The sequence below is a fragment of the Aythya fuligula genome, chromosome 5 (assembly GCF_009819795.1).
Source record: "Aythya fuligula isolate bAytFul2 chromosome 5, bAytFul2.pri, whole genome shotgun sequence".
Lineage (NCBI taxonomy): Eukaryota > Metazoa > Chordata > Aves > Anseriformes > Anatidae > Aythya > Aythya fuligula.
Window position 1 is genome coordinate 63,841,474 of NC_045563.1, and position 25,725 is coordinate 63,867,198.

The window sequence follows — 25,725 nt, forward strand, 5'->3', positions numbered from 1 at the left end:
AAGCTCTCTGGAAGATCAGCTATCCCATGGACCTATGGTACAGTCAAGAAGGGAGCTGAAAAGACTTCAGCATGTCTTGTGTCCCTAACTTGGAAAACTGTAAGAATACAAAAATTTAATCACTACCAACATCAAAGTGAAACTGAGATGTTCATAAATATTTAAAAAGAAATAGGCCATTGATCTGGCACAGGAATAATTAATAAACTTGAAATAGCATTTGTGTTCTTTTAAATTTTCATATAAAGTGGGCAATCCAGTTTACCAAGTTAACAAAAGTACTAGTTTCTCAATGGTTTAATTCTAAATGGTTCAGTTATATTTCGTAATAAAGTTTAAGTGTGAAGTATCATCAGTCTTTGCTCACTCAATGCCTGCTTGCGATCCAAGCTATTTCTCAGTACAGCATTGACATCCAACTATAAATTTTCAAAGTTACTCACTGTACACTGTTTAAATTAGTTTAATAAAAGACAAGAAAGACGTGGAGATGGTCATAACTTAGCCTATGTCAACACAATTCACTTACTACATGCCCTGCCTACTCTGCCTAGCCTTTGCTCATTTTAAATAGGGATGGCCTCTCTCTAAGTACAACATGTTAACACGAAATCTTTTGTGGGATTTTCGGTTAAGTCTGAACTGAATGCCATCTTAACAACAAGCTCAGCCAGTTCACTGTCTATAAGAAGCTGTATTTCCACATATCTGATTCTTTTTTCCAGAATCTGAAAATTCAAAGAGTGCATTCCTGTGTAATTTTAGTACAGATTCACTAATCAGTAAAATCTAATTTGACTTTATAATGAAGTCATATGTGCTTTCATAAAACACCCCGAGTTGACCAAGTCTTCCATACAGTTTGTAAATAAGAACTACCTAGTACCTGAATAAACTCTAATAAACCAAATCTGGTGGCCACACCCTTGTATCAGACACTGACAATCTTTGTTCTATTTCTAAAGACTAATTAATTACTCTACAATAACTGTGGATTAACTTAAAAATTTAATGCTAAGAAGGAGCTGTCAATACAGATGCTGACAGAACACACATGTTGCATTGAACAGCTTCAAATGCAAATCCTATCATTTCTGAGCAAAAAACTCGTGCAATCCATCAAAATGTGATTCACATAAACCAAAACTGGACTAGCAGTATATCATAAAATCATAGAATGGCTTGGGGTTAAAGGACTTTAAAGATCATCTGGTTCCAACCTCCCTGCCAAGGGCAGAGACACCTCCCATCAGACCACATTACCCAAAGCCCCATCCAACCTGGCCTTGAACACCTCCAGTGTGTTACAAGAGTGGGATTTTCAAATGGCATGAAACTCTCCTGGAATCTTGATGGACTATGGAATCCTGACTCAAACACACATGCAGAATCTCCAGGCAAGGAACAAAGGGTTTTGCTAGCCCTACTACACTAAATACTAAACACTACACTGAGCAGGATATATGAATATTACACTGTAACATGAAAACTGACTGCTACAGAAAGCATTAGTTTTTCTTGATTCTTCCCTGATTATGTGTGAAATAAGGGAATCTTGCAGCTAGGCCAAGAACACCTATTCATTCTTTCTTTCTTTCCTTAGACCAACTGCACACTTCAGTCTGACCTCTCCCATCCCACCCCTGCCACCTTTATTTGTGGAGATGGTTGGAGCCATCCAACACACTATGATTTTTAAAGACATGCAGATAAGGTATAAATCTCACATCAAAAGTGTATAGGACAGAATCATTAAATACTCTGAACCCTACACCTTTTGGGGAAGGACAGTTTTAATTAAAAAAAAAATAATGTTAAGAAATATATTTTCTTACAGACTCAGCTCAGAGCAAAGACTTTCACAATGGTCTGATATTCATCTATTAAAACTCTTGTAGACCGGTGTAAAGGGACAGTTGCAGTGCCAAGACAACTAACATGAAGCTGAAAAAATAAAATCAGCAGAGCCTGTGACCTAAACTAAGTACAGCAAGTAGCAGACAATAGGAACATTAAGTGAATACAGAGAATCTATTTGAAAAAGGGAGGTAGGAAATGACCTTCCTTTTAAATCTTAGTTGTTGTAGCATATATGGATAATTTGTCCCAGCCCTAAGCACTGCTTACTATTAATTTACTAAAGTACATTACATGTACAATATAACTGTGACCTTAGATCTGCATGAATTTATGTGCAGCGAGGGTAAAGTAGCGCCATAGAGCAAACAAGAAACACATTCTTCACACTGAAAGTAGGAAAGTGGAAGCACTGCAGAGAGAACTAAGTCATGGCCCAACACAACAGTCTGCTAAAGGAGTAAAGGACCACCACAGGTGGCAGACCAGTGGGACAGCACAAACAGGACAGATGCAGAAGCAGTAACACACCAAATGGATTCCATAAGCATTTTTAAAGGTATAAGCCCTAATATCACTGTGTTCATCCATCACTCATTCCCATCAAAATAAGGGCAGTAATGACAGCAGTTGCACAGCCTGCAGTGTGGACCACAGATGGGTGACATCCTTACAAATGTCTACATTCATCTTGTCATAACTTCTCAAAGCAAATTCCATTCACTTCTGGAAAATGCTTTAGTAGACAAAAAATCTCCAGTTCTATTTATGTGTTTTTAAATGCACATCCTCTAGTAAATTATTTTCAATTGCATTTAACCATATTTGAATTTGCATGTTTAATCAAAACAATTACAATTCTGAAGCTGATGTCTCTCTTGAATATTTAATTTATACTTCATTATAAAATGATATAACACTTCCTCATTAATAGTGTTTCTTTTTATCTCTTTAATCACTGAGTGTTCTTTTCATGTTGTGGAAGCTTAATCTAATAAAAAAAAGCCTACACGATGTTGAGCAGTTTATTAGCATGTACTGCACTCATTATATTTACACAGATCATGCAGTTTCTCTGAGAACTTATGTGACCTTGTTTGAAACCGTCATTTCATTTGGACTGCAAACAAAACTTTTTAATAATTAAGTGGTTTGTTGGGATTTCTCAAAAAGCTGAAGCAATATCTAGCTTCTGTGAAGTTTGCTAAAGATGAAATTAGAAGAACTCATTAAAGATATACCCTGAAGAAAAATACAAACAAACAAAAAGTCAGTGTGAATTAATTACTACTATGGATACAAACAAATAGGAACCAATTATCTTAAACATATATTTTGGGTAACAATTTAATGCAAAAAAAAAAAATTCTGAATCATGTTTACCGTTGACATTATCAATAACCATTTAGCATTAGCCAATAATAAGCTTGATGCTTTACAGACAAATTGAAAAAAGCTATTGTTATTCCATACCATGAGCAGGGTCTGCGACGATTTTGAGTCTGCATTTTTATTTTGGTGTTTTGACAACTGACTGAAGAAAGGATAGGGAGGATGGTCACATACAAAACCCACTGAAATCCACGTTCATGTTTGCAGTAGCATATGGTGGGTTTTGGATTGGACCCTGAGGGTTTTGGGGTTGTCATGTATATTTGTATATCTGGCTCTGTAATCCTAAAAACTATAGTCCCTAGATGAAACACATGAATCTTTATTTAGGTGTATCTCCACTGAAGTCAGATAACGTTCACCAAATAATTGTAATAGTTACAGTAAGTACTGTTGGGTTTGGCTAACCTTCCCCAAATTCACCAAGAATCCCTGTGCAGTTATTCTTATTGCAGTGTTCCTGAACAGGTTCCTCCCATTGAAGAAGTCTGCCATAACATTAGAATTAACCGCAGAGTCCTGGCCTGAGTCATGTAAATGCAGAATTTGAAAAATCAGAATACAGGCAAGCCAGGAAGAGAAAAAACAAACAAACAAACAAACAAACAAAACACTGCTTACTGAAGCTCTGTTTTACTCCCTGCTTCTAGATGCTGAATGGGCTGGAGAAGAAAATCATGACCCTGTGTATACTCCTGCAGAGTGGGAAATTGGGGTGTAACGATTTCAATTGACTACCAACAGTCAGAGCTCAGAACAGCATGCATTCTGTTGTATATCAGAGACTGGAAAGAGATTTTTAAAATTACTTCATCTGTTTTACTGAAGCCCTATGAGGTTTCTGAAGACTATTCTACTTCTCATCATCATACCAGCCTTTCATGCTTTCAGGTAAACTTATCTATTCATGTGTGATGACAGCCTTTCTCCAGAACCAAGCTGATAATATGGAACTGTAAACAGCCTACAAAAACACCCCACACACAATCTAGAAGAATTTTTAGAAGAAAATAAAAAGGCTTTAACATAACTAGAAGTCCTCTTGATTTTTAAAATGTAAATTTTCCCTTAAATCTTGCTTTTGAATTCATCATTAACTGTCTCACAGGCCTCATTTAACATTAATTGTGCCTTTATAAAACATCATAATTGAAAAAGCAATACATGTAAAGATTCCTCCCATATTTAATTGTCAGTAGTTTTCTTCCCCTTTTAGTTAATTGCTTCATTGTGTACTTTTAAAATTGTTTTGTTCTGCAGGGATTAATTTTGCACTTACCTTCATGAGCTGTAAAACTTTTACAATGTATTGTTAAACCACGTATGTTGTGTTGCTGTTCCATAATTGCAGGAAACTACACTATGCCTTGTGTTACCAGGAGATAACACACTTCAAGGATCACTAGGGTGTAAGGCTTCATCCTGTTCTTTTTCAAATGTGTCTATCTCATTGCTAGGCACAGCAAGTAACTGACATAAATCACTGCTACATTGCCAAGTAAAAGTCAAGAGTAGGAAGTCAAATAAATCACTTGTTACCCTAAAAGGTTAAAATGAAGTAAACTGAATTACCAGATCAACATTGGTTAAGTACTCACAGAGCAACATACTGCATTGCCCTTCATTGATGTTTTTGCCTCCCTCTCCTCTGCTGCAGGTGCACTCAGCTTGATCAACCTTGTTAATCTTGCACTAATCCTGAAGACTTCATTGGTACCAGAAGACCAAGTGTCCTGGTTTCAGCTAGGACAGAGTTAATTTTCCTCCTAGTAGCTGATAGGGTGCTATGTTTTGGATTAGGATGAGAAGACTGCTGATAACACGCTGATGTTTTAATTGTTGCAGAGCAGTGCTTACACCAAGCCAAGGACGTCTCAGCTTCTCGCTCTGTCCTGCCAGAGGGCAGGCTGGGGGTGCAGCAAGAGCTGGGAGGGAACAGACAGCTGACCCAAACTGGCCAAAGGGGTATTCCATACCATCTGGGGTCATGGTATGGAATATACAAGGGTGGCTGGCTGGGGTGGGGGGACCAGCTCCTCGGGGATAGGCTGGGCGTTGGTCAGCGGGTGGTGAGCAATTGCATTGTGCATCACTTGTTTTGTACACATTATTAGTAGCAGTACTACTGTCATTTTCCTTCCCTTCCCTTCCTTTCCCCCTTCCCTTTCCCCTTCCCTTTCCCTTTCACAATAAACTGTCTCTATCTCAACCCACAGGCTTCATTTTCCTGATTCTCTTCCCCCATCCCAGAGAGGGAGGGGGAAGAGTGAGTGAATGGCTGTGTGGTGCTTAGCTGCTGGCCGGGTTAAACCACAACACCAAGCTAAAAGCGCTGTGACATGTGATGGTATTTAGCTTTTGCAGCTTTGACCCAAACATACTTGATCCTGGCAGAATCCATCTTGGTCACCTAATCAGTTCTGTTACAACACAACAATCCCTTGCCTTCTCACATAGGTCTTTCTCTGATCTTTGTTAGATTACTCAATCAAACTCAAACAGCCTTGCAGAACTAAAAACTCTCTGTAAGTTTAAATTCCAGACACATATCAACTTAAAACTAGTAAGAACATGGAACCTTCTCAGATTAATCCATGAAGGATCGTAATACCAGTAGCTAGACTGTCATTTCCACCATGCTATGACATAAAAAGCAGGGATATTAAACATCAGGCTAGCTTATAATAATGCACTAATTAATTTCCATCTGACCTAAGTCCACAGACTTTTAAGTGCATATTGACTTATAATAGTATTACTCCTTTCTGAACCACTGCAAAAAACAGTTGCCTTTCTTAAAGCATCCACATGTCTATATTAATGCCCAGCTGGTAATGTGCAACCACACAGGTGTAAGCAGTGAAAAAACATCTGTGAGAAACCTCCAAGAGCCTCTTCCTTCCTTGAAGGGTAGAGTGATGCCACGTACTGCTGGTGCAGTATCAATCACTTACTTTCCTGTGGGAACTGTTAATCTCCAGAAAGAGCAAAAATGCAAAAATGATTCACTGGAAAACTGGTAATGCTGTCTGTGTGTATAATTAGACATGCTGTAGCTGCAGGTTACCTCTTGAGGCATTCATGGGCAAAATGGGGGAAAAAAAAAAAAACAACAATTATTCTACTGGAGACTTGACACAAAAACAGAACAAGACACTGAAAGCCAGTTTGTTATGTCATGACTGGCACCCATTTAGAGGCATGACAATTTAAAGCCAATTGCTTCTTTTATACTAAATAGAGGCTGCTTATTTTTCTGAAAAAAATGGCAGCCTTGATAAGAGGGAATTTTAGTATGTGTCATCTTGATATTGAGGATATTAATACAGTGAGGTAATTTCCAAAACAAAATTTTGGAAAAGTTGAAGTAATTTCCAAAACAAAATCTGGTTACACAGAGTGCTAGGCAAATTCTTCAACCCTATTTGCATTGTTAAACACTTTATTTATTTATTTATTTATTTATTTATTTATTTTATTTAATGTTGGTGAAAGTGTGGGCTATGAGAGCATTTGATCATCCCTTTAAGAAGTAAGGTTTGGTCAATCTTTAGAAATTTTTCTTGAAGAGTTCGGTCTAGTAATGTTCTCTTTTTAATTCACAAAATGGAGTTAAATAGATATCACAATGTTAAAAAGTGGTATCTCAAAGTAGCAACTTGACTGTTACTCCTGTACTTCTGAGTTCTCTTCTTCTGCACATCACCAGCCCAATACTGTTCAACAGTACCCGAGATCTTACATTAAGGACTTTTTCTATAAAGCAAATCATTCCCCAGTGGGAAGGGTTAGGGCCTACTTATTAAAATCTATATTACAATATGGCTTTAAGACCACAGCAAGTTATGATGGCTGATAGTGCAAGAATGGGAAACATCTAGATTCATTTTTCTGAAGGGAATTTAGGGAAACATCCATATTGCTCTGTGGAGTGCCATGAAAGGCGACCCAGCAGCAAGGACAAAAAGGGATGTTATGCAAACATGACACATCCCAGTGCTCTCTCCATGCAAACAGCTTCACACAGCAGCTGGGTGAAAAACTTCTTCAACTTTTTTTTTGTTCCCTCACAGTTATTTCTACCTTTTGGCACACTGACCTCTCAATTTTCCTCACACAACAGTTTGTGTGGCACCATGGTAAATCACAACTTGATTAACGTAAAAAATCCTGCAGTTAAAAAGAAAAAAAAAAAAAGTTAAAATGTATAGTTTATATCTGAACTGGAGGTGTTACAGACACAGCATACAGAGCAGCCATTAAGACAGCTATGCTGGCACAGTGAAAGCACGGGCAGAATGCAAGCCTGTGAACAAAGGAGGGCAAGAAGAAGGAGGAGAAAATACAAACCAGACAGCTGTTTGAGACTGATGTATTGTGAAACTACAGCCTAACTTGTACAGTGTTACAAAGTTTTCCTTGATGTCTTTTGACATGTAATATAAATGATTTCATGTTATTCACGGCTGATATTAAAAACACTGACAGGTAAAATTGCTGGAAACTTCTATGTAAAAAGGAAAAAGCCCAAAAAGTTTTCAGATAAGCATGGAGATTTGGGAGCAAATGCAAACAGTTGCACTTGCTTGCGATTATCAAAGGAACACTTTTATAAGGGCATATTAGCAGAAAGAAATCTCTGGTGAGAAACCCTAGGGATGCACAAATACTTTCGATCAGAAATGATAGGACATGTAAGCCATCGATAGGCTTTTAGGCACCATATGACAGAGAGTGGGTAAACTAGCCAGCAATCAACAATTATGATCCCAAATGCTGGGGCAGAGAGCTATTTAAAAACAAAAACAAACAAACAAACAAACAAAAAAGATAAATCAAGCTAGAGCCAAATCACTTGGAGATTTAGGATGGATATTAGGAAGAACTTCTTTACTGAAAGGGTTGTTAGGCATTGGAATGGGCTGCCCAGGGGAGTGGTTGAGTCACCATCCCTGGAGGTCTTTAAAAGACATTTAGATGTAGAGTTTAGTGATATGGTTTAGTGGAGTACTGGTTAGTGTTAGGTCAGAGGTTGGACTAGGTGATCTTGGAGGTCTCTTCCAACCTAGATGGTTCTGTGATTCTGTGAAAATAATAAAAATAAAAATACAGAAAAAGGAAGTCAGCCCTGGCATTTAGGGAAAAAATAAAATCAAAGAAGGGCATGATAGACTTCAAATCTGCTTGCACTGCCATAAAAACACCATATAGACAATACCCCCAAGAACATTGGAACATTTTCTGATCATGTTACTCATTCCTACTTCTCTGTTCATAAACCACCCTCTAGTTCTCTGTCAACAAAAAAAAAAAAAAGCATCAGGATCAGTTTTGCTTAAACTCTACAAACAAACCTTTAGACTACTGGGAAAGGAAGATAATGTATTTTTTATGCAATTTAATCGCAAATACAACTAATTTCACTATGGCAATATACTTTATAAAAGTAGAGTCCAATATATGTTTTAGTGGGAGCAAGACCCATTCCTTTTCCATTAAAGAGCTATTACCTTCTAACAAAAGTTTATTTTACCCTTTTAACAGATCCATTATATCTCTGTGAACATAAATTCATCTGCAAGCACAAAGTCTTTGTGACACACATAATTACTCTAAGTCAAAGCCTGGGTTTACATTCCCTTGACTCTGATGATGACTCAGTTTGTGACCTGAGGCAAATCACTGAATATTTGTTCATGCATCTCTAAAAGTAGTACAAACAACTTTGTTGTAACACAGTATTTGGAAGCTTCATCAAACATGTAGGCTGCTTTAAAAGACAAAATGATTGCTACAGGCTTGCTCTTGATAGAAAATCTTCTGCCGACATCAGTAGAAATTGGAAGATGCTTCTAGGAAGCCTACTGAAAACTAGTCTTGAACCATCTAGTACAGGATCTAATTGATTGTACCTAATTTATTGCAATGTATTTGTAGGGGTTTCTGTAACTGCATGTATAGCTTGTCCAAACACAGCCCAGAAAGGAGAGTCTAAATAAAGGTGAAAAATCCCAGCCTTATACTCACATTTATACAAACTATGAGTTTGTAATTGGTCTCTTGGATAAGCAGTGTGATTCCAGTTTGCCCTTCAAATATAATCTGGTCCCTTCAAAGCACACAGGTCCATCTAATTGGGAATGATCAAAAATAATCCAAAAGGAATCATTACTCATCCCAATGTGAATTTAAGAATATGATTCTGGGACAAAGTAAATGAATCTTTCAGCAATCCCAGACTAAGAGACTGAGCTGCACAAAAGGGTGCTGCCAAGTCTTGCATCAACCAGCCAGTCTTTATTTTGTTACAGGTCACACGAATAGCTTTGCAAGAAAATGTTTGCTTGAGGTGAAAATACAGCATTGCTTCTAAGATTTTAAAATGTATTCCTACTTTGAACTCATCTGTCAACTTCTAGCTCATGGAAACAGAATTCTATTAATATGTATTTGATAATATATGTTTAAGGTTTCACAAATATTCTTACAAAGCCATAGACAAGGTAAAAATCTTAGAAGTTAAAATAATACCACAAATTTGAGACAAATAGTGCTGAGTAAATAAACTAATTCATCAGAGTGAAGAGAATAAACCTCCATTCAAAGACCTGTTTTCTGTGGTTTGATACAATTTACCAACAATGGGGGCTTCAGCTACAGTTTCCAATAGTTGAGATTTTCATATACTCATGTAACACAAAAAACTAGACATTTGTGCAGATAATGAGGTGACAAAAATACCTCCTAGGAGAGGATTCTGGGGTAAGATTCCATTGCCTCAGGATCTAATTCCTGGCTGTACACAGTAAGAACTCCATTAGTTTACTTTAAAACACACCATTTCAAGAATTCAGAAGACAGGTGTTTTCTCCTTTATAATGAGAAGAAATCCTAAGTAGGTATACTTTGCTTCTCAGGAGCACTTCAGCTAGGAAATTAAATCTCATTTCACACCATTGAAGATGCAGCTGCTAACAAAGCAAATGGAGAATAAGTCTTTGACTGTGCATAGGCATAGAGGTACCAAGTTCACCCTGATACCAGTTTATCTACATCATTATACGATGTTGTAGCTGATATGCGTGAGTTTGGCTAACAGCAGTTTTATATCCTCTGGAACAAAACAGTAATATAAGGTGCAGGACCTTGTTCTACTTAACGTGTTTAAGATAAACAAGTAGCTCAAATGATCATTTCTATTACTGGTCTTTCTGTAGTTGAATGTTTAACTGTTCTCATCCTGTAAATATTTGTTCTTACATGCTTATTACATGAATTTTCTCAATGAAAGAATTGACTTCCGGTACGTAAATACTGCAAAGGGAACAGGCTATGTTCCTGCTTCTTGGACAGCCTGGACACTAGGCCAGTTTGAGCACACTTGGTGTCTGCTTCTCCATCCCTACATGATAATGCATAACACAGCAGAATACTAGATGAAGCTTGATGCTTCTTAAAAAAGGAGAACAGTGATAAAAGATGAAGCATAGTGAGCAATCTGTAGTCATGGACTGGAGAGCATCATTTTAAAATGGAAACATTATTTATTGCACCGACTCTGTAATTATAATGTAGCTTTTGGAGAAAAATCCGTATTGATTGATCATAAGCGCTGCAGTTGAAAGCAACATGGGTAATCTAGAGGTAAATATTTTTGTGCTGCAGAGACAAGGTATATTTCAGCATCAAAGACAGACCATCTGGCATGCAATCACCTTCTGACCATAGTCTTCTGCATAGCCCTATCTAAAAGAAAACCACTAAGGATGAGTGCTTAGGATGCAACTGGATGATGGCACAGCTGCCCGCATTGTGACAGCACATTTTTAGCAGCCACATGTACTTTGTCAAGAAACTGTATGGTCACAGGTGTGCACCCGCAGCAGATGGCTGAGGAAAGGAGCTTGCTCATGAAGCTTAACAACTATAGAAAAAATACTATAATTTCCAGAAGCTCTAATATTGCACTGTACATTTATATTCATTCTGGTATCATCTGGGATATGCTGAGGATTGTGAAAAGAGTTAGTAATAAACTGTTGAAAATTCTGCTCAGTGATTTGTTTTGATACAGCTAGGAACACAGATCTAAGTCAGGATAAAGTTAGATGAGGCAGCATACATTACACTACCTTGCACATGACAATCTGCTGCAGATGAAAGTATTTTATGTAGGTCAGGCACTGCTTCACTGGAGACGGGAAAAAAAAAAGGCCATAAGGAAATCAGAGCAGTGTTGGGTCTTATTCCAGTGATCCAGTCTACTCCAAAGTTTCAGTTAAACAGAGATTTCTGTCTCTCTGGTCTTGTCTATCAAAGTACTCATCATGATCAACTTCTGCAAGGCTAAGTCTAACGGACTGGATAGCATATATCTCGTGATACAGAACTAGATAAAACTCTTTATGTTCACAGGGAGACTACAGTTTTGTCAGTTGTGGAAAGAAGAGTAAAATCAAAGTGACACTAATTTTCAACTCATTGAAACACTGAGCTGCAAAATTCTGTTTCAGGAGCAGAATAAGGCTCTCTGTCCCTCCCAGTGAAGAGAATGGTGTTACTAAAAGAAGCAGACTTGGTTTTCGCTGTCCTTATCCTTACAATTGTGCTCTAATGTAACTGAGAGGGTACCTGCCTTTCAGTCTTCCTGCAATAATAGTTTATCTCTGAGAGATAGGAGGAAAATAATTGCAGAAACCCAGAAGTATTTTTTGGTTATATCTCACAGTCTCATCAGAGAATTATTTATTTTTTGATTTTTTTTTTTTTTTTTTTTTTTTACTTTGCTTTTATATAACTATATTTTTAATCTGGCAACCAAAAAGCACAAAATACTATCTTCCACTAACATTTCAATAGCAAGGTTTAGAATTTAATTCTTATAACACACATCATTCCATTTTTCATTACCACCTATCAATCTAGAAATTTCTCTCGTATCAAAAAAAATGAAAGATTCTCAAAATGAGCAACACTTTATTTCTGGATGGCATTTAGTTGTGATGAGAGATGGAAAGAGGTACACAAAACACACGAAATACTACACATAGTAAACAGATGGAAGAAGAAAATATGTGCACTTGTGCAACTTCAGTACTTTATAAATACCTTAATACCCTTGCAGAGGGAAGGCAGCATAAATGCCTGTATATTTCAGCTTGCTCCATAGTGATTTTCCTAATTTAAATAAACAAATTAATCTAGAAAGGCTTTTCCCATTACATCTATGAGAAACTATCCTCCTTACTGAGCTCAGGATCATAGGTACACAGGGATTTTTAGGTATCATCTCTGCAGAATAATACCAAATTCTGTATTTATATTATTTTTCCATATAAGTTCTTAAAAAAAAGATATGGGATATTATTTAAGATATATTTATATATATTTTATATATAATATAACAAAACACAACATAATATAATATTGTAGATATATTTATATTTTTAAGAGATTTTTTTAAGATATATTTTTCCCCTTCTCAAATACAACAATCCTTACAACTACATAGCAGTAGCATGCATGTTATTTGCATGCTGTCACCCATACATATGTGACTCCTTTTTTCCCCTATAATAAAGACCATGTCGTACTTTTTAATGCAAGCCACCACTGATGTTTGTTTACATTCCTTACCCTGATCCCAAGCTCCACGTTCTCCCCTCCATACACTTCCATGCCTTCATCTAGTAAGCCAATCTCTTGGAAATATTCTCTGTCTACTATGAAGCACCCAATCAATGCAGGACTTCTGGAAGAAAAAAACAGGAGCAAGCAAAATTAACAGACAGAATACAAACAATTTTATTATTCCAAAATTGACTATATTTATCATTGCTGGGTCAAACAGTGTGTCAAGACGGATTCTTAAGAAGGTAGTCCTCAAATAGATTTATTCAGCTTTGTTTTCTAATGTTCTTGATTCTGTAGTGAAGAAAGCACTGGAAGAAAAGAGACTCAAAATGACTGGACAAACACATTCACCACAACAGGCAGGACATAAGGATTAAAAAAGAGTAGACCCAACAGCTGCAACTTCGATTCTGAGGCACCAGCCATTGTAGCCAAAACGTGGAGTAGTCTATCCCTACTAAGTTCTCAGGTGTCTGTGATAATTAAAAGGGATACCCAATGATGCATGGTTTTCTAAGTTTAGCTAGAAGCTAGGGTCATCTTAATGGCTCAGGAGCGGTCTGTCCCCATGTGCCCAAAGATGAGCTGGTGTGGAAGAAGACCTGTCTGGCTGCACAGGGAGTTGTGCCTACACCTTAGGAAAAAAAGAGGGTTTATGATCTATGGAAAAGTGGGCAGGCCACTAGGGAGGACTATAAGGATGTTGTAAGTATGTGTAGGGAGAAAATTAGAAAGGACAAAGCTCATCTGGAGCTCAATCTGGCTACTGCCGTTAAAGACAACAGAAAATGTTTTTGTAAATACATTAACACGAAAAGGAGGACTAAGGAGAATCTCCACCCTTTACTGGATGCAGGGGGAAACTTAGTGATGAGAGATGAGGAAAAGGCTGAGGTGCTTAATGCCTTCTTTGCCTTAGTCTTTAGTGGCAAGACCGGTTGTTCTCTGGATACCCAGTACCCTGAGCTGGTGGAAGGGGATGGGGAGCACACTGTGGCCCTCACAATCCACAAGGAAATGGTTGGCGACCTGCTACAGCACTTGGATGTACGCAAGTCAATGGGGCCAGATGGGATCCACCCAAGGGTGCTGAGAGAACTGGTGGAAGAAAAGGCCAAGCCCCTTTCCATCATTTATCAACAGTCCTGGCTATCAGGGGAGGTCCCAGTTGACTGGCAGCTAGCAAACGTGATGCCCATCTACAAGGATGGCTGGCGGGTAGACCCAGGAAACTACAGGCCTGTCAGTTTGACCTCAGTGCCAGGGAAGCTCATGGAGCAGATCCTCCTGAGAGTCATCACGCGGCACTTGCAGGGCAAGCAGGCGATCAGGCCCAGTCAACATGGGTTTATGAAAGGCAGGTCCTGCTTGACGAACCTGATCTCCTTCTATGATAAAGTGATGCTTGATGGATGATGGAAAGGCTGTGGATGTGGTCTACCTTGACTTCAGTACAGCTTTTGACACCGTTTCCCACAGCATTCTCCTCAAGAAACTGGCTGCTCTTGGCTTGGACTGGCGCACGCTTCATTGGGTTAGAAACTGGCTGGATAGCCGGGCCCAAAGAGTCATGGTGAATGGAGTTAAATCCAGTTGGAGGCCGGTCACTAGTGGCGTCCCCCACAGCTCAGTACTAGGCCCAGTTCTCTTTAATACCTTTATCAATGATCTGAGTGAGGGGATCAAGTGCACCCTCAGTAAGTTTGCAGATGATACAAGGTCTCTTCCAACCTAGATGATTCTGTGGTTCTGGAAACATTCAAGCTGCAGTACGTGTAGACATCTGCTTTCAAACAGATTATAGGACGTCTTAATCACAAGCTGTAAAATTCTACATAATTCTATACATTTGTTCCTTGAAGTGCTATACTCCCTACTTCACAACAGTGAACAATCATTTCTGATATATTTATGAATGAAGAAAACAAGTTAACTGTTGCTTCTGACAGAAAACAAGTTAACTGTTGCTTCTGACATTCTTTTAGAAGTATTTTTCAGAGCATCTGCTTCCCTTTTTTATAATTCTAGAGTCATATTTGGAGGCATGACAGACACCATCAATACATGTGGTGTTTGTTTTTTTTTGTTTGTTTCTTTTTTTTAATTATCCATCACATGTGCACAGCATATCTCACTGAATAAAAGGCTCCAGAGAAATGGCTAGGGAAAAATGTAAACATCCAATATTCTTAAAGGGTATTTGCTCCACAGTACTCACAAAGCGCATAGTTTTTATATAATACAGAACAGAAGATTTGCTCGTCATTATGAGCTTAGGTACCTTTAACTTAAAAAGTAACCATAATTAATATAGAAGGTTTGCCTCTCCAGGAATTAGTAGAATATTTCAAGGCATTTTCATAATAATAACACAGTTCATTAATGCTATGAAACCCTTCTAATGATGTGGAAATTACCACCCCTTTTTATGTCCGTGGCAAACCTGTGAATTTTTAGCTACTACTTCCCAATTCTGAATCCTGTTCTAACGATCAGCACGTGGATCAGAGCAGTCACATGTCTAAGCTGATAACTCCCCAGAAGAGATGTCTGCCTGGAAAGAAAAAACCACTGGATGAGATACCCCTCTTTCACTGACTGCATGGAAACAAGTAACTGAGTGCTACTGATGAACCCCCCCCCATGCTGCTGCTGCTATTTAAGGTTCTGCTTTGCAGCTGGTGAAAACAGTCTACACACTTGCTTTCTGCAGAGCTAGAAAACAGGTACCCATGACCCCCTTAGTATGAATGCCTACACAAAAAAAAAGGACTGGAAACCCAGGAGAGCTGCAGAGGGATTCAGAAGCCTCTATCTCCCTCCCAGAGGTAAGGGTATTGTTCTGGGCCAGCCCAACAATGCTCTAGCCGTGATAACAAAAAACACAGCTAGATTGTACTAAAGCAAGAATTTATTACAGTTGTTGCTAACATACTTTTGGTGGACCAGCATTAACTCTGATGACACAATACAGCTATAAAGCTATATGGCAGTATTACGAAGAATACAACTGTTACATTAGTTATGTTATATAATGAATTTGTAAAGAAAATTCTGTTTCTGGCCCATTACCACTAAATTATCAGACATTTGGAGAAAGAGCGCTGCTGAGCATTCAAGTCTACTGTTCCATTTTAGCTATTTTTTCCCATGCTAATAACAATGAAACCTATTAAAAAACATAATATTAAAAAACCTACTGATAAAGGTTTTCTTGATATATGTAGGGGGAGCAAGGACACAGATCAAGGACATTTAACTAATTTAACATCTAATTTAACATTGAAGTCAGTAAGACCTATTATGTAGCTGAGACCACTCACCATCTGTCACATCTAGATGAGCATTTCCTGCGATACACTAATCTGGGTCACAGTTGCATGTTACCTTATTGGAGCAGTTGTGTTCTCCAGTTTCCACCATGACCTAGGAGGGTTCAGATAGCGGCACCATAGCTCCCAGTCAAACCCTTGTGCTGAAAGGGGATATTCTTCTATTTCGAAATTATCATACTTAATGTTATCAAATGATGGAGAAATGACCCTTTTTCTGTTTTCCTTTATCCTAGTGAGCACTGGTTCAGCCCTAAAAAAATATATAAAAAAATAAAAAATTAAGACTATGTAGTAGGATAGCAATGATGGAAATAGCTTACACTGTATATTTCAGAAGGAGCGATGTCTATAGGTGTTAGCTATTCAGAGCTTCCTTTGCTTTGAGACAGAGATTTGACGGAGCAGGACCTGCCCCAAAATAATGCAGTGCAATATTTTATCAATGACTCTCTGTTATTATCCTTGATGTTAGCTGGAAATGGAAGAAATTACTATGTGCATTATCACAGAGCATTTACACCCCTGCTACCAAGTAACGATAACTTCAGGCTCTCAATATCATCAAGGGCATCAAGATCAGAGTTAATATTAGATTTATCCTGCAGACAGCACCTCCTGCCTTTTTACAATCTTTTTTACTCAAGAAACAGAGATATTAAATCTACACCAAACCAGTTCAAATACATGTTTTTAGGTATGCGCTACTTTTGCAAAGAGCAGCAACCTCAGAGACAAAATGACACTTCTTTGTTTATACTGTAAAACATAAAAGAAACTTTCTCTAGTATTATTAAAAGAAGGTCAATTTGCTTCAGCCATTTGCCTATAAGGAGCATTACTGGAGGGAGCTCATCTCTGAAAAATATGAGCATAGAAAATAGAATTTTTTCTCAGCAGTTTGTCCTTTATCAGGAATATAAGGTATTTGGAAGCTACATAAATGTGAAGCATTTTCTGTTTCCTGAGAACAATTTACAATATTGTCCTGAGATTTGAAGAGAACTCAAGCAACTCAAAGAAGCAAAACCTGTATCATAAGTGTGCTGCCCCTAACTGCAAGCCCTTACCTAGTATCTGTAACTAGTCTACCTTACTCAGCTTCTTTATGTCAAAATTACCATTTACTTGAATGAAAAACGATAATACACAATAGATTCAGATATTTTAGATACATTTTGACAGCAAGTGGGAACTCACTTTATGCACAGTTTTCCAGTATAGTTAAATACATTGTAATTGCAACCAGGAGATAACTCACACTAGAAAAATATATACAGACTGTTACATAGCACAAATACATTTTTGGTGATTGTGTCCATCTCTGAATCCTTATTAAAAAGATCAGAATATTAATTCATCATCTATATGCAAGAGAAACAGCATTTAGTAATTTATAAACAGTGCTTAGAAAAGGCCCCTTTATCAGATAAATACAAGGAGACACATACCATCCCACATTGAATTCTACATGGGCATCAAAGAGAGCAACTACTGGTGCTGTGGCTACTCTCCATCCACTGACTCGAGATCGAATCAGCCCCTCTTGTTTGCTGTGTCGAACAACCTTGATGAAACCAGGCTTCCGAGCATTCACTTCATCAACATACTTCTTTAGTTTCTCCTTGAGTTCTTCTGTGCAAAGGAAAGAATTGGATGTTAAGAAATAGCAGCTCGCCAAGACATAAAAACCTGCTCTTTCAGCAAAACAGGAGTCTTCTCACAGGGGAATACTTCATGTTGATTTAACTATTAAGACTTCTTACAAAAAAAAAAAAAAAAAAAGAGAGAGAGAGAGAGAGAGAGAAGGAAAGAGAAGGAATGCAAATTATATAGTAATAAAAAACTGAAGTGTAACAATTCAGCCTACGTGATTGCCAAAATCCTGTCGCTGTTTAACATTAACATGCCACAAAATAAAGCACTAGGTCATAAAGTACCATAGCTACAGTACATATTATGTTACTGTAGCAACAAATAAGTTAACTAACTTATATTTCCAGAAAAAAATAAGGCAAAGTATTTTCCATTAACTTCCTTTACTAATATTTCAAGAAGTGAAAGAAATTAATAAAATTAAGTATTTATACTTTTTCCATATTTTTTTTCCCTGAACTTGGACAATACCCTTCTATCTTAACTAAGAAGTTCTATGACTTCGTCTCTTTTTTTCAGCAGAACAAAGACCAGTAAAAGCACTGGAGGAGAATTACTCCTAATTAAAACATGATAACCTACTTCATCGACAGTTATTGCATCTCTGACTTTAAGACCACTGCATGAGAAAACTCCATACGAAGACCTGAAATACAGTGTTCACAGTTATTGTTTATTAGCATTGCGATGTTCTTTTTATGTTATGGTAGCACTAAGAATTCCCTTGGCATTATTAAATTTCCTTTCTTCACAATCTCTCCACAAATCCTGAAATGTCTTTGCTGCAAGGCAGAATATTGCTCCTGCGGTTATGATGATTAACTGGAAATTGTCAGATCTGCATTAAGAGTTCCATTCTGCCTAGCCCTTCCTGTGAAATCTTTGGCAAGCCACTTGACATCTTCATAAATCAATTCCACACCTGTGAAATGTCATCACCACACTTGTTTCTTCTTTTTGGTCTATTTAGACTTGAAGCTCTAGAGACCACACTTTGCTTTTTTCATGCACTTGCACAGTACCTAGCACAATGGAATAGGGGGCATCAGGCAACTGGTGGCTCCCAGCACAGCCCCGGAGGGAGCAGCACCCTGGAGTCTGCAGTGGGAAGGGAGTACCTTAGCTTCTGCCATGCTGGCTGGACCAAGCATGAGCACATGTATTTTCAGTGAGCTTCTGTTCAAGAGCTAGTTGTTTATACAAGTCAGGTACGCTTGTCTGCAGTCCTGAAGGTTCACAAAAAAGTGAACACATTGCTTCCATCAAAACATATGAAATAGGTTTCTTACTCAGAAATCTGTTTGCTTCCCATAGAGCTCTGCTCCTCTGAGCCTTGTGTGTGTGCCATCTGCCATTTCCACAGTTTTCCTCTCTTGCTGATTTTAGCCCCTGATCCATACATACACACCAGATAAGTTGGTCATGCCATTGTTTTTCCTATTTCCCGGAGAAAAAAACCCTTGGGTTTTTTTTGCTCAGACGTTCAGTGCCAAGCTATCCCTTGGTTGTAGCTTCCAATGCTCTTGCTAACGTGAAATAAAGTTTTCATCAAAGAATTAATACTATTAACCAACTTACAAGGTATTTAGCATCCCCATAAGCTTCAGGAAGTCTGTGACATTTCATAAAGGCCCAGTGTAGTAATAACAATATTCACAAAGTACTCCCATCAATGTCATATTTCTGGTCTTAATGCACTTGCATGAAAAACAAACCATGGGTTTTCTCCTGTAGTTTCTAACATTTGTTCTTCACCACATTCTTATTTCATTCATTCTTTAATTTGGATTACACATGTGTAATATATATAATAACCAATGTACGTATTGATTGCTTTCAGGGAATTTTACATCTCATTAAATCTGCTAGGCAGTCTAATGTTAATCTGCCCATTTCAAACTGACTTTCAACCATCTGAAAACACAAACCCCAGGACAATGCTAACAGAAGGCACAGGCACAATTTCACGTAACTCTTCTGTCTATCCAGCAACTTTGCAGTCTGCGTATTTTGGGTATAACACACATGATCAACAGGTGTACAACAGCAAACCTCTTGAACATGCAAAACCAAATATAGGCCCTCTATTGTTCAAATAAACTCAATAGCTGGTTGTGTTTGGGGAACAAGAGGTGACCAATCAATGTGAAGATACTAAAATGCAACAGTTTGTTTGTTCGGGTTTTAAACATAACCAATGATTCTCATTGTTTAAGCAGGTGTTAGCTGTGCAATCTGCTCATAGCTGCAAGCCAGGGGAAGATTTCTGCACTCAGCCCAGTAACTCCTCACCAGGATAAGCCAAACACTCTAGGAACTGGTCATCTCAATGAGAACTGGACAGTATGCACACTAGAATGGTTAATGCAAGAGAAAGTTAAAAGCAAACACACTTATTTTAGCCACATTAAACGTTCATCCTTGGAAAGTAGATGGATGTGTCCTCTCTTAGTCTGCTAAAGAGGAGCCGAGCTGTTGCACAAGGCGTCCTCTAGCTTAAAGACTGCTGCAGCCCATATGACCTGAATGGGTTTGCTTCTCAGGGTATGGAGGAAGGGAAAAGTGAAACAATTCCTTAAATTCACCCCTTTTTGAGAGACTCCCAGAGAGCCACCAGGCATGATGCTCTTGCAGCTGGTTGTACTGGTGTTGCAGGGCTGTGCATACCATGTACCTTGACAGAAACGAACTCTGCATAGAGTAAACACAAAATCTTTTCCATAGCTAGGTGTAGTATGGAAATAAGTGGAAATGGAACAGAACCCAAATCTTGGCTTGCCACCAGTGCAACTTCAGCTGCACGTTATAGCTGTGACATTTACTAGGCACTATGCACTTTTAATACACACTGCAGCTTTTTGCCAGAGAGAGTCCTGGGGGAACCTTACAGGCTTACCCATGGTCAGTTTTATCAAGGAATCCTTCTCTGGACTTCAGTATCAGCCCCAGGAGGCAGAGAAGAGTGCTGCATTTCACCTAATCTTCAATACTACCTGCCAGCCGTTAGCGTAGTGTGTCCACAGGAGAGAAAGCAGTATTTTGCAGCCAGGCATTTCCTGGTCATTGTTATTTAAAACAGCATAGCCTTGCTTTGCAAAGGCGGAGGGCTGAACAGAGCATTATGCACACCCTTTATCTTACAAAACCTATCAAGCAGATTCCCCATGAAGAAAAGATAGTTCACTAAAAAAAAACATATATTTTTGATTCAACCACAAGACACAGCAGACATGCAAACGAAGCTTAAAAAGTCAGTATTGCAGAACTTTAAAGATGCCCTAGCTGGATACTTAAGTCATTTTTTTTGTTGTTTTGTTTTGTTTTCTTCAAGCAGTCTACGTTTTTCTGAGTGGTACATGAGGAATCTGAGTTCAATTGTCTTTGACAGTTTCAGAGCACAGTGCCCAACTGGATTGAATGATGGGACTCTCCCCCTAGAACTGATCATACAGTTTGTGATGGCACTGATAGTCTTCAGTAATGTATTTTTAACCCGTGCTCTGTTTTTTTCCACTTCAGATACATTGCATGAATAATAAACAGTCTTTTTCATTAATTATTGTGCTTCGCTGCTTTATGCCACCATAGGGAGAAGAAAGGGAATGAGCAAATGTGTCATCTTCAATACACTGTTGATTCAATTTCTAATTATGGAAACAAACAGGCTTATAAAGATAGATGCATTTGCCTTTCAGCGCAGAATTTTTCAAATAAGGACTCCATATGACTAAGCTGACTCGGTAACTGCAGTTGGAGAGAAAGAACAGCCACAGATGGAATGGGAACATGGTGTAGATCTACTGCTTGGAAATCATGCACCCTACCACCTGTCTCTATATGGTACAGATGTCTGTAGAGCACATCAGAACTCCCCTCACAAACACAGAAGTCATAATTATGCAACATAATAATGTTTAATATTAACATAATTAAGTTTTAATATTTGTCACAGGTTGGTTGTTTGCTTTTAACAAATCCACAAAGATTTTGTTTGTCAAGTTTCCCCTATTCAGCATTACAAAGCAGTGCTAAAGAACTGTTTCATGCTACCTTGCCTTTTTAGGAAGGGGCAGGAGCAGAGCACAATTGAGGCAGGGAGCATAAGGAGCCAGAAGACATTAATCATCCCACAGCTGTGATCCCTTCACAGGTGAACATGAAGGGATCACCTAGTTCATGGAAATCCCTTCATGAGGCGATCTTTGTTTCAGTAAATGATAGGAAGAGAGAATAATGGGCTTGAGACAGGCCCTAGCAATGCTTGCTCTGCTTGTGTGAGTGGCCAGTCCAGGCCCAGAGGGGCATTCTGGACCACAGTCCTGCCTCCTCGTTGGATGCTGAGGGATTGTGCCAGGCTCCACAATACAGAAGAGATATCTCACAGCTGCTCCAGAGAGTTTCTCAGAAGGAAAACCAGATCTTGTTCTTTGTCAAGTTGCATGTAAGTGGCCTCTGGTTTGAATGCCTCCACCTTCCCTCTAGCAGGAAGTTATTGGGCTAGATGCTCAGATGATCTAAAGTGCCTTAGCCCCATGGGACTCCCATGTCCTATAGCAGCTGTGGATCTGTCCCCAGACTTCAAATTTTTACGTTATTGATACAAAGTGTTGTCATAAATAATAAATTACTGTTTCACATTCATAGATAAGTAGCTTAAAGAACAGTCAATTAAGCTTCATTTTCTATAGCTTTCATGTTTTAATGTAATCCCATTCTGAGTGCTTAAATGAGTCCTCACAACTCTCAGAACAATTACGTTTGTGAAGTCTGACACTCATGCTTTCCTGAGACAGGTGCATTTTAGTGACATTTGAAAATTGTTCTTCGCGGCAAGCTTGCCAAGAAAGCTTAATAATTTTTTTTTTCTAGATATATAGATAGATAAATAGATAAAAGCTCTCACGTAACTCTATGCAGTACTACATTTTCTGAAGGCTGAAAGTACTGTTTGACTTCAGTACAGCAGAATGCCTACTGGATGTTATGGCCATCTCTACAAGCCCTGTGCCTTTACCTTGAGCATAGAATCTATTTCTGTGTCAAAGGTCCAGGATTACCATGTCCCTCTTTAACCTTAGCTCTTGGCGCAAATGTAGCTACTTCTACTGTGAAGGGAAGAAAATTATTCTTGAATACAGAATGAGGTTTAACATAACAACTGTCTTCCCTGTGCCTGAAATTCATTATTATTGTTTTTTACACCAGCTTTGTGTGTTCATTGAGCTGCCCAGAAGACATACTGTGGTCCTCAGACTCCAGGTAAAGAACCATGGTGGATTTTTTCATGAATCATAAAGGCCGTTTCTAAAGGCCTTTAGAATTCTTACAGCAGCTGCAGGAATACAACGGAGCTACTGCCTCTGTTGGAGGCAAGAGACCACTGGCTGGTTTGCACCTGCAAGGTCCCCTGGGCCTTGCTGAAACCCTTGGGCAGTAGGTCAGCTCCACCACCTTTCATCAAGGCAAAAGAGCCAACTGGCAGAGCACAAGGCACCTACTCCACTTCTGCAGGCAAAAGTCAGTTCACCATGAGAGCTGCTGCCATACAGGGAGCATCTTAGCAGGTACATCTTGCTTCTGCACGAAAGGCAGATAAATGAGCAAAAAGACAAAATTCTCTAGAAGCACTTTATTTTAAACCTAATTTTTCTATATAATTTGTCTGGTTATTTATAGCCCAGAGTCTTAGCACCATCAAGATCTGCTTTTTGACTTTTCCACTAATGATTTCATAGCCTTTGGAAAAACAAAATGTACTAACGTGGCTAGCTTCCCTACTGGCAAATAAAGCAAGCCTTTTATACCACGTATGCTGCAAAACAAACCTCTCTTCCCTCTCAGTCACTCTGTAGACATATAACCTGAATTCATGTAATATCTTGAATTCATGTTGAATTCATGTTGAATTCAGCTAGGCATGTAGGAAGAATTGTTTGGTGCACTTTAATAGGCCTGTACATTGGATAGTGTCATTCTGCATGCAGCTCAGTGCTTTGTTGCTTTTTTGTTTGTTTGTTCAGTTGGTTGGTTGGTTGGGTTTGATTTTTGCTTTCCTTTTCTCTGGCCCCTTATCTTTCATGCTCAAGCGATCACCTCTCATCTCTGTAGCAGAAGCAGATAATTTCAAATGGAAAATATTTATAACCAGATATAAACATGCCATTTGTAATACACCTGTGTATTTAGAATGTTTGCAACAAAGGGCTACAATGCAGAAAGGGATAAGAGGGCCTGCTTTGCACACGTATTTAATAATCTCATGTTATCTGGTAACAGATAAACCACCCAAGGGAAATTACCAACACGATGCAAGGATTTGATTAGGACAGAGCTCAAGAACAAAAAAGCAGTACAGTCCTTTTCCTGCATTACTATAACTAACTTGTATCATTGACAGTGACACATAATCTAATCTCAGAAGTCCATGCTATCCACATGTAAAGCCAGATAGGGTAATGAGCTTTCACAGTCCCAGCCTTTGTATTCAGCAATCCAGAGTCTCAGTTGCTGTCAAACCTCCACTGTTCTATTGAGATAAATGGGGCCTACACCAACCTATTCCAGCTCAGACCTTGGACTACAATCCAGGGATTTTTCAGTCTAGCACATGAACGGCAAGCACCATTCTACCACAAGAAAGGCAGTAAAACATGCATGTTTCCCCTCCGAGCCCCTACACACACATGCACATACAAACTTTCCTTTGCCCAGGATAATCTAGATCAGATCAGTGTGAAGCACACGCTGCTTTTTACCTCATTTCTGTCCTGTTGGATCCTGTCATACGTATCACCAAGCCCACATTCCAGCAGCATAGTGTCTCACACCACTTTGCAAGACTGAAATATAAACTGAGATGCCAGATCAATCTGCAAGGTCATACCAGAAGGTGCAGCAGGGGAGGTATTTGGGCCTCGGTCTCCCAAATCCCAAGGTAGCACATTAGCACTGCGTGGCTTCTTTCAACCTGTGATTCTGCAGTCTGAGGCATGGCCCTTATGGAGAGCCCAGGGAAATCTGTGTAGCTACAAGAGCTCATCCACATCACTGGATCAGGATTGAGAGCTGGCTGACATCCAGGGGTCTTGTTAATGTCAACAGAAATGCATTACATCAAAAGAATTAAACATGGCCCTTCTGTTCTCCTCTCAACATGAGAGACTCACATGCTTATGTCTGAGTACCAAGTAGACCTTACTAAAGGTAAGCATTAACATAAAGAGAGACAAGGAAAATAAATCTGCTCTCAGGTGAACATCCTTTCTAGCTCTTCTGTGAATACAACTGCATGTTGCAAGGCAGGTCTAACAATGAAAGCACAGTTTATTTTCTTAGATTACAGAATTCCCAAATTAGAAAGTTTACAACTGACAATCAAAGCCAATTGTGTGTACTTAAACCAGCAAATATGCAAACAAAAGATAGAAGTAGAATTGGAATTTTCCAAGCACCACAAATAGTACTGCTGCCATACAAATAACAAAGCAAGAGCACGGCGGTTGCACCACGCCTCTTCAAGGCAATACTTCAAACTCTTCAACAGGAAGGTGTTAAAATCCTAAAAATACATTTAAGCACAGACCTATAATTACATAATCATAATTGTTCCACTGATTTGCTGATTTCTGGATGCTTGAATTATTTTAGCACGAATGTTATTCCACTAAGGTTTATTATGTACACCTATTTCCCATTTAGGGAATGTTACTGAGTATATTATGGCTACAATAATGTGATTAGAACACTGTAAAAAGCACTACCACTGAAATGGAGATATTCACACTGTATCTGATACAAGAGCAGCTTCTGATGTGCATTTGAATACAACAGTTTTAGAAAGGCACCATAAAGTGAG

General features: G+C 38.6%; 1 protein-coding gene across 9 annotated transcripts in view; it reads right to left on the reverse strand.

Moving 5' to 3' along the window:
• The window catches only part of GALNT18 (polypeptide N-acetylgalactosaminyltransferase 18), a 309,298-nt gene that overhangs the window by 54,810 nt on the left and 228,763 nt on the right, over nt 1-25,725 (reverse strand). For 8 of the 9 annotated variants that reach the window (XM_032187763.1, XM_032187764.1, XM_032187758.1 and 5 more), the window contains 3 exons: nt 17,666-17,849; nt 16,270-16,467; nt 12,886-13,000 (listed from right to left, as the gene is read on the reverse strand). In XM_032187763.1, the coding sequence (XP_032043654.1) occupies nt 12,886-13,000; nt 16,270-16,467; nt 17,666-17,849 (497 nt within the window). The remainder of the gene's footprint in view (nt 1-12,885; nt 13,001-16,269; nt 16,468-17,665; nt 17,850-25,725) is intronic. The other variant, XM_032187762.1, reaches the window with a different exon arrangement.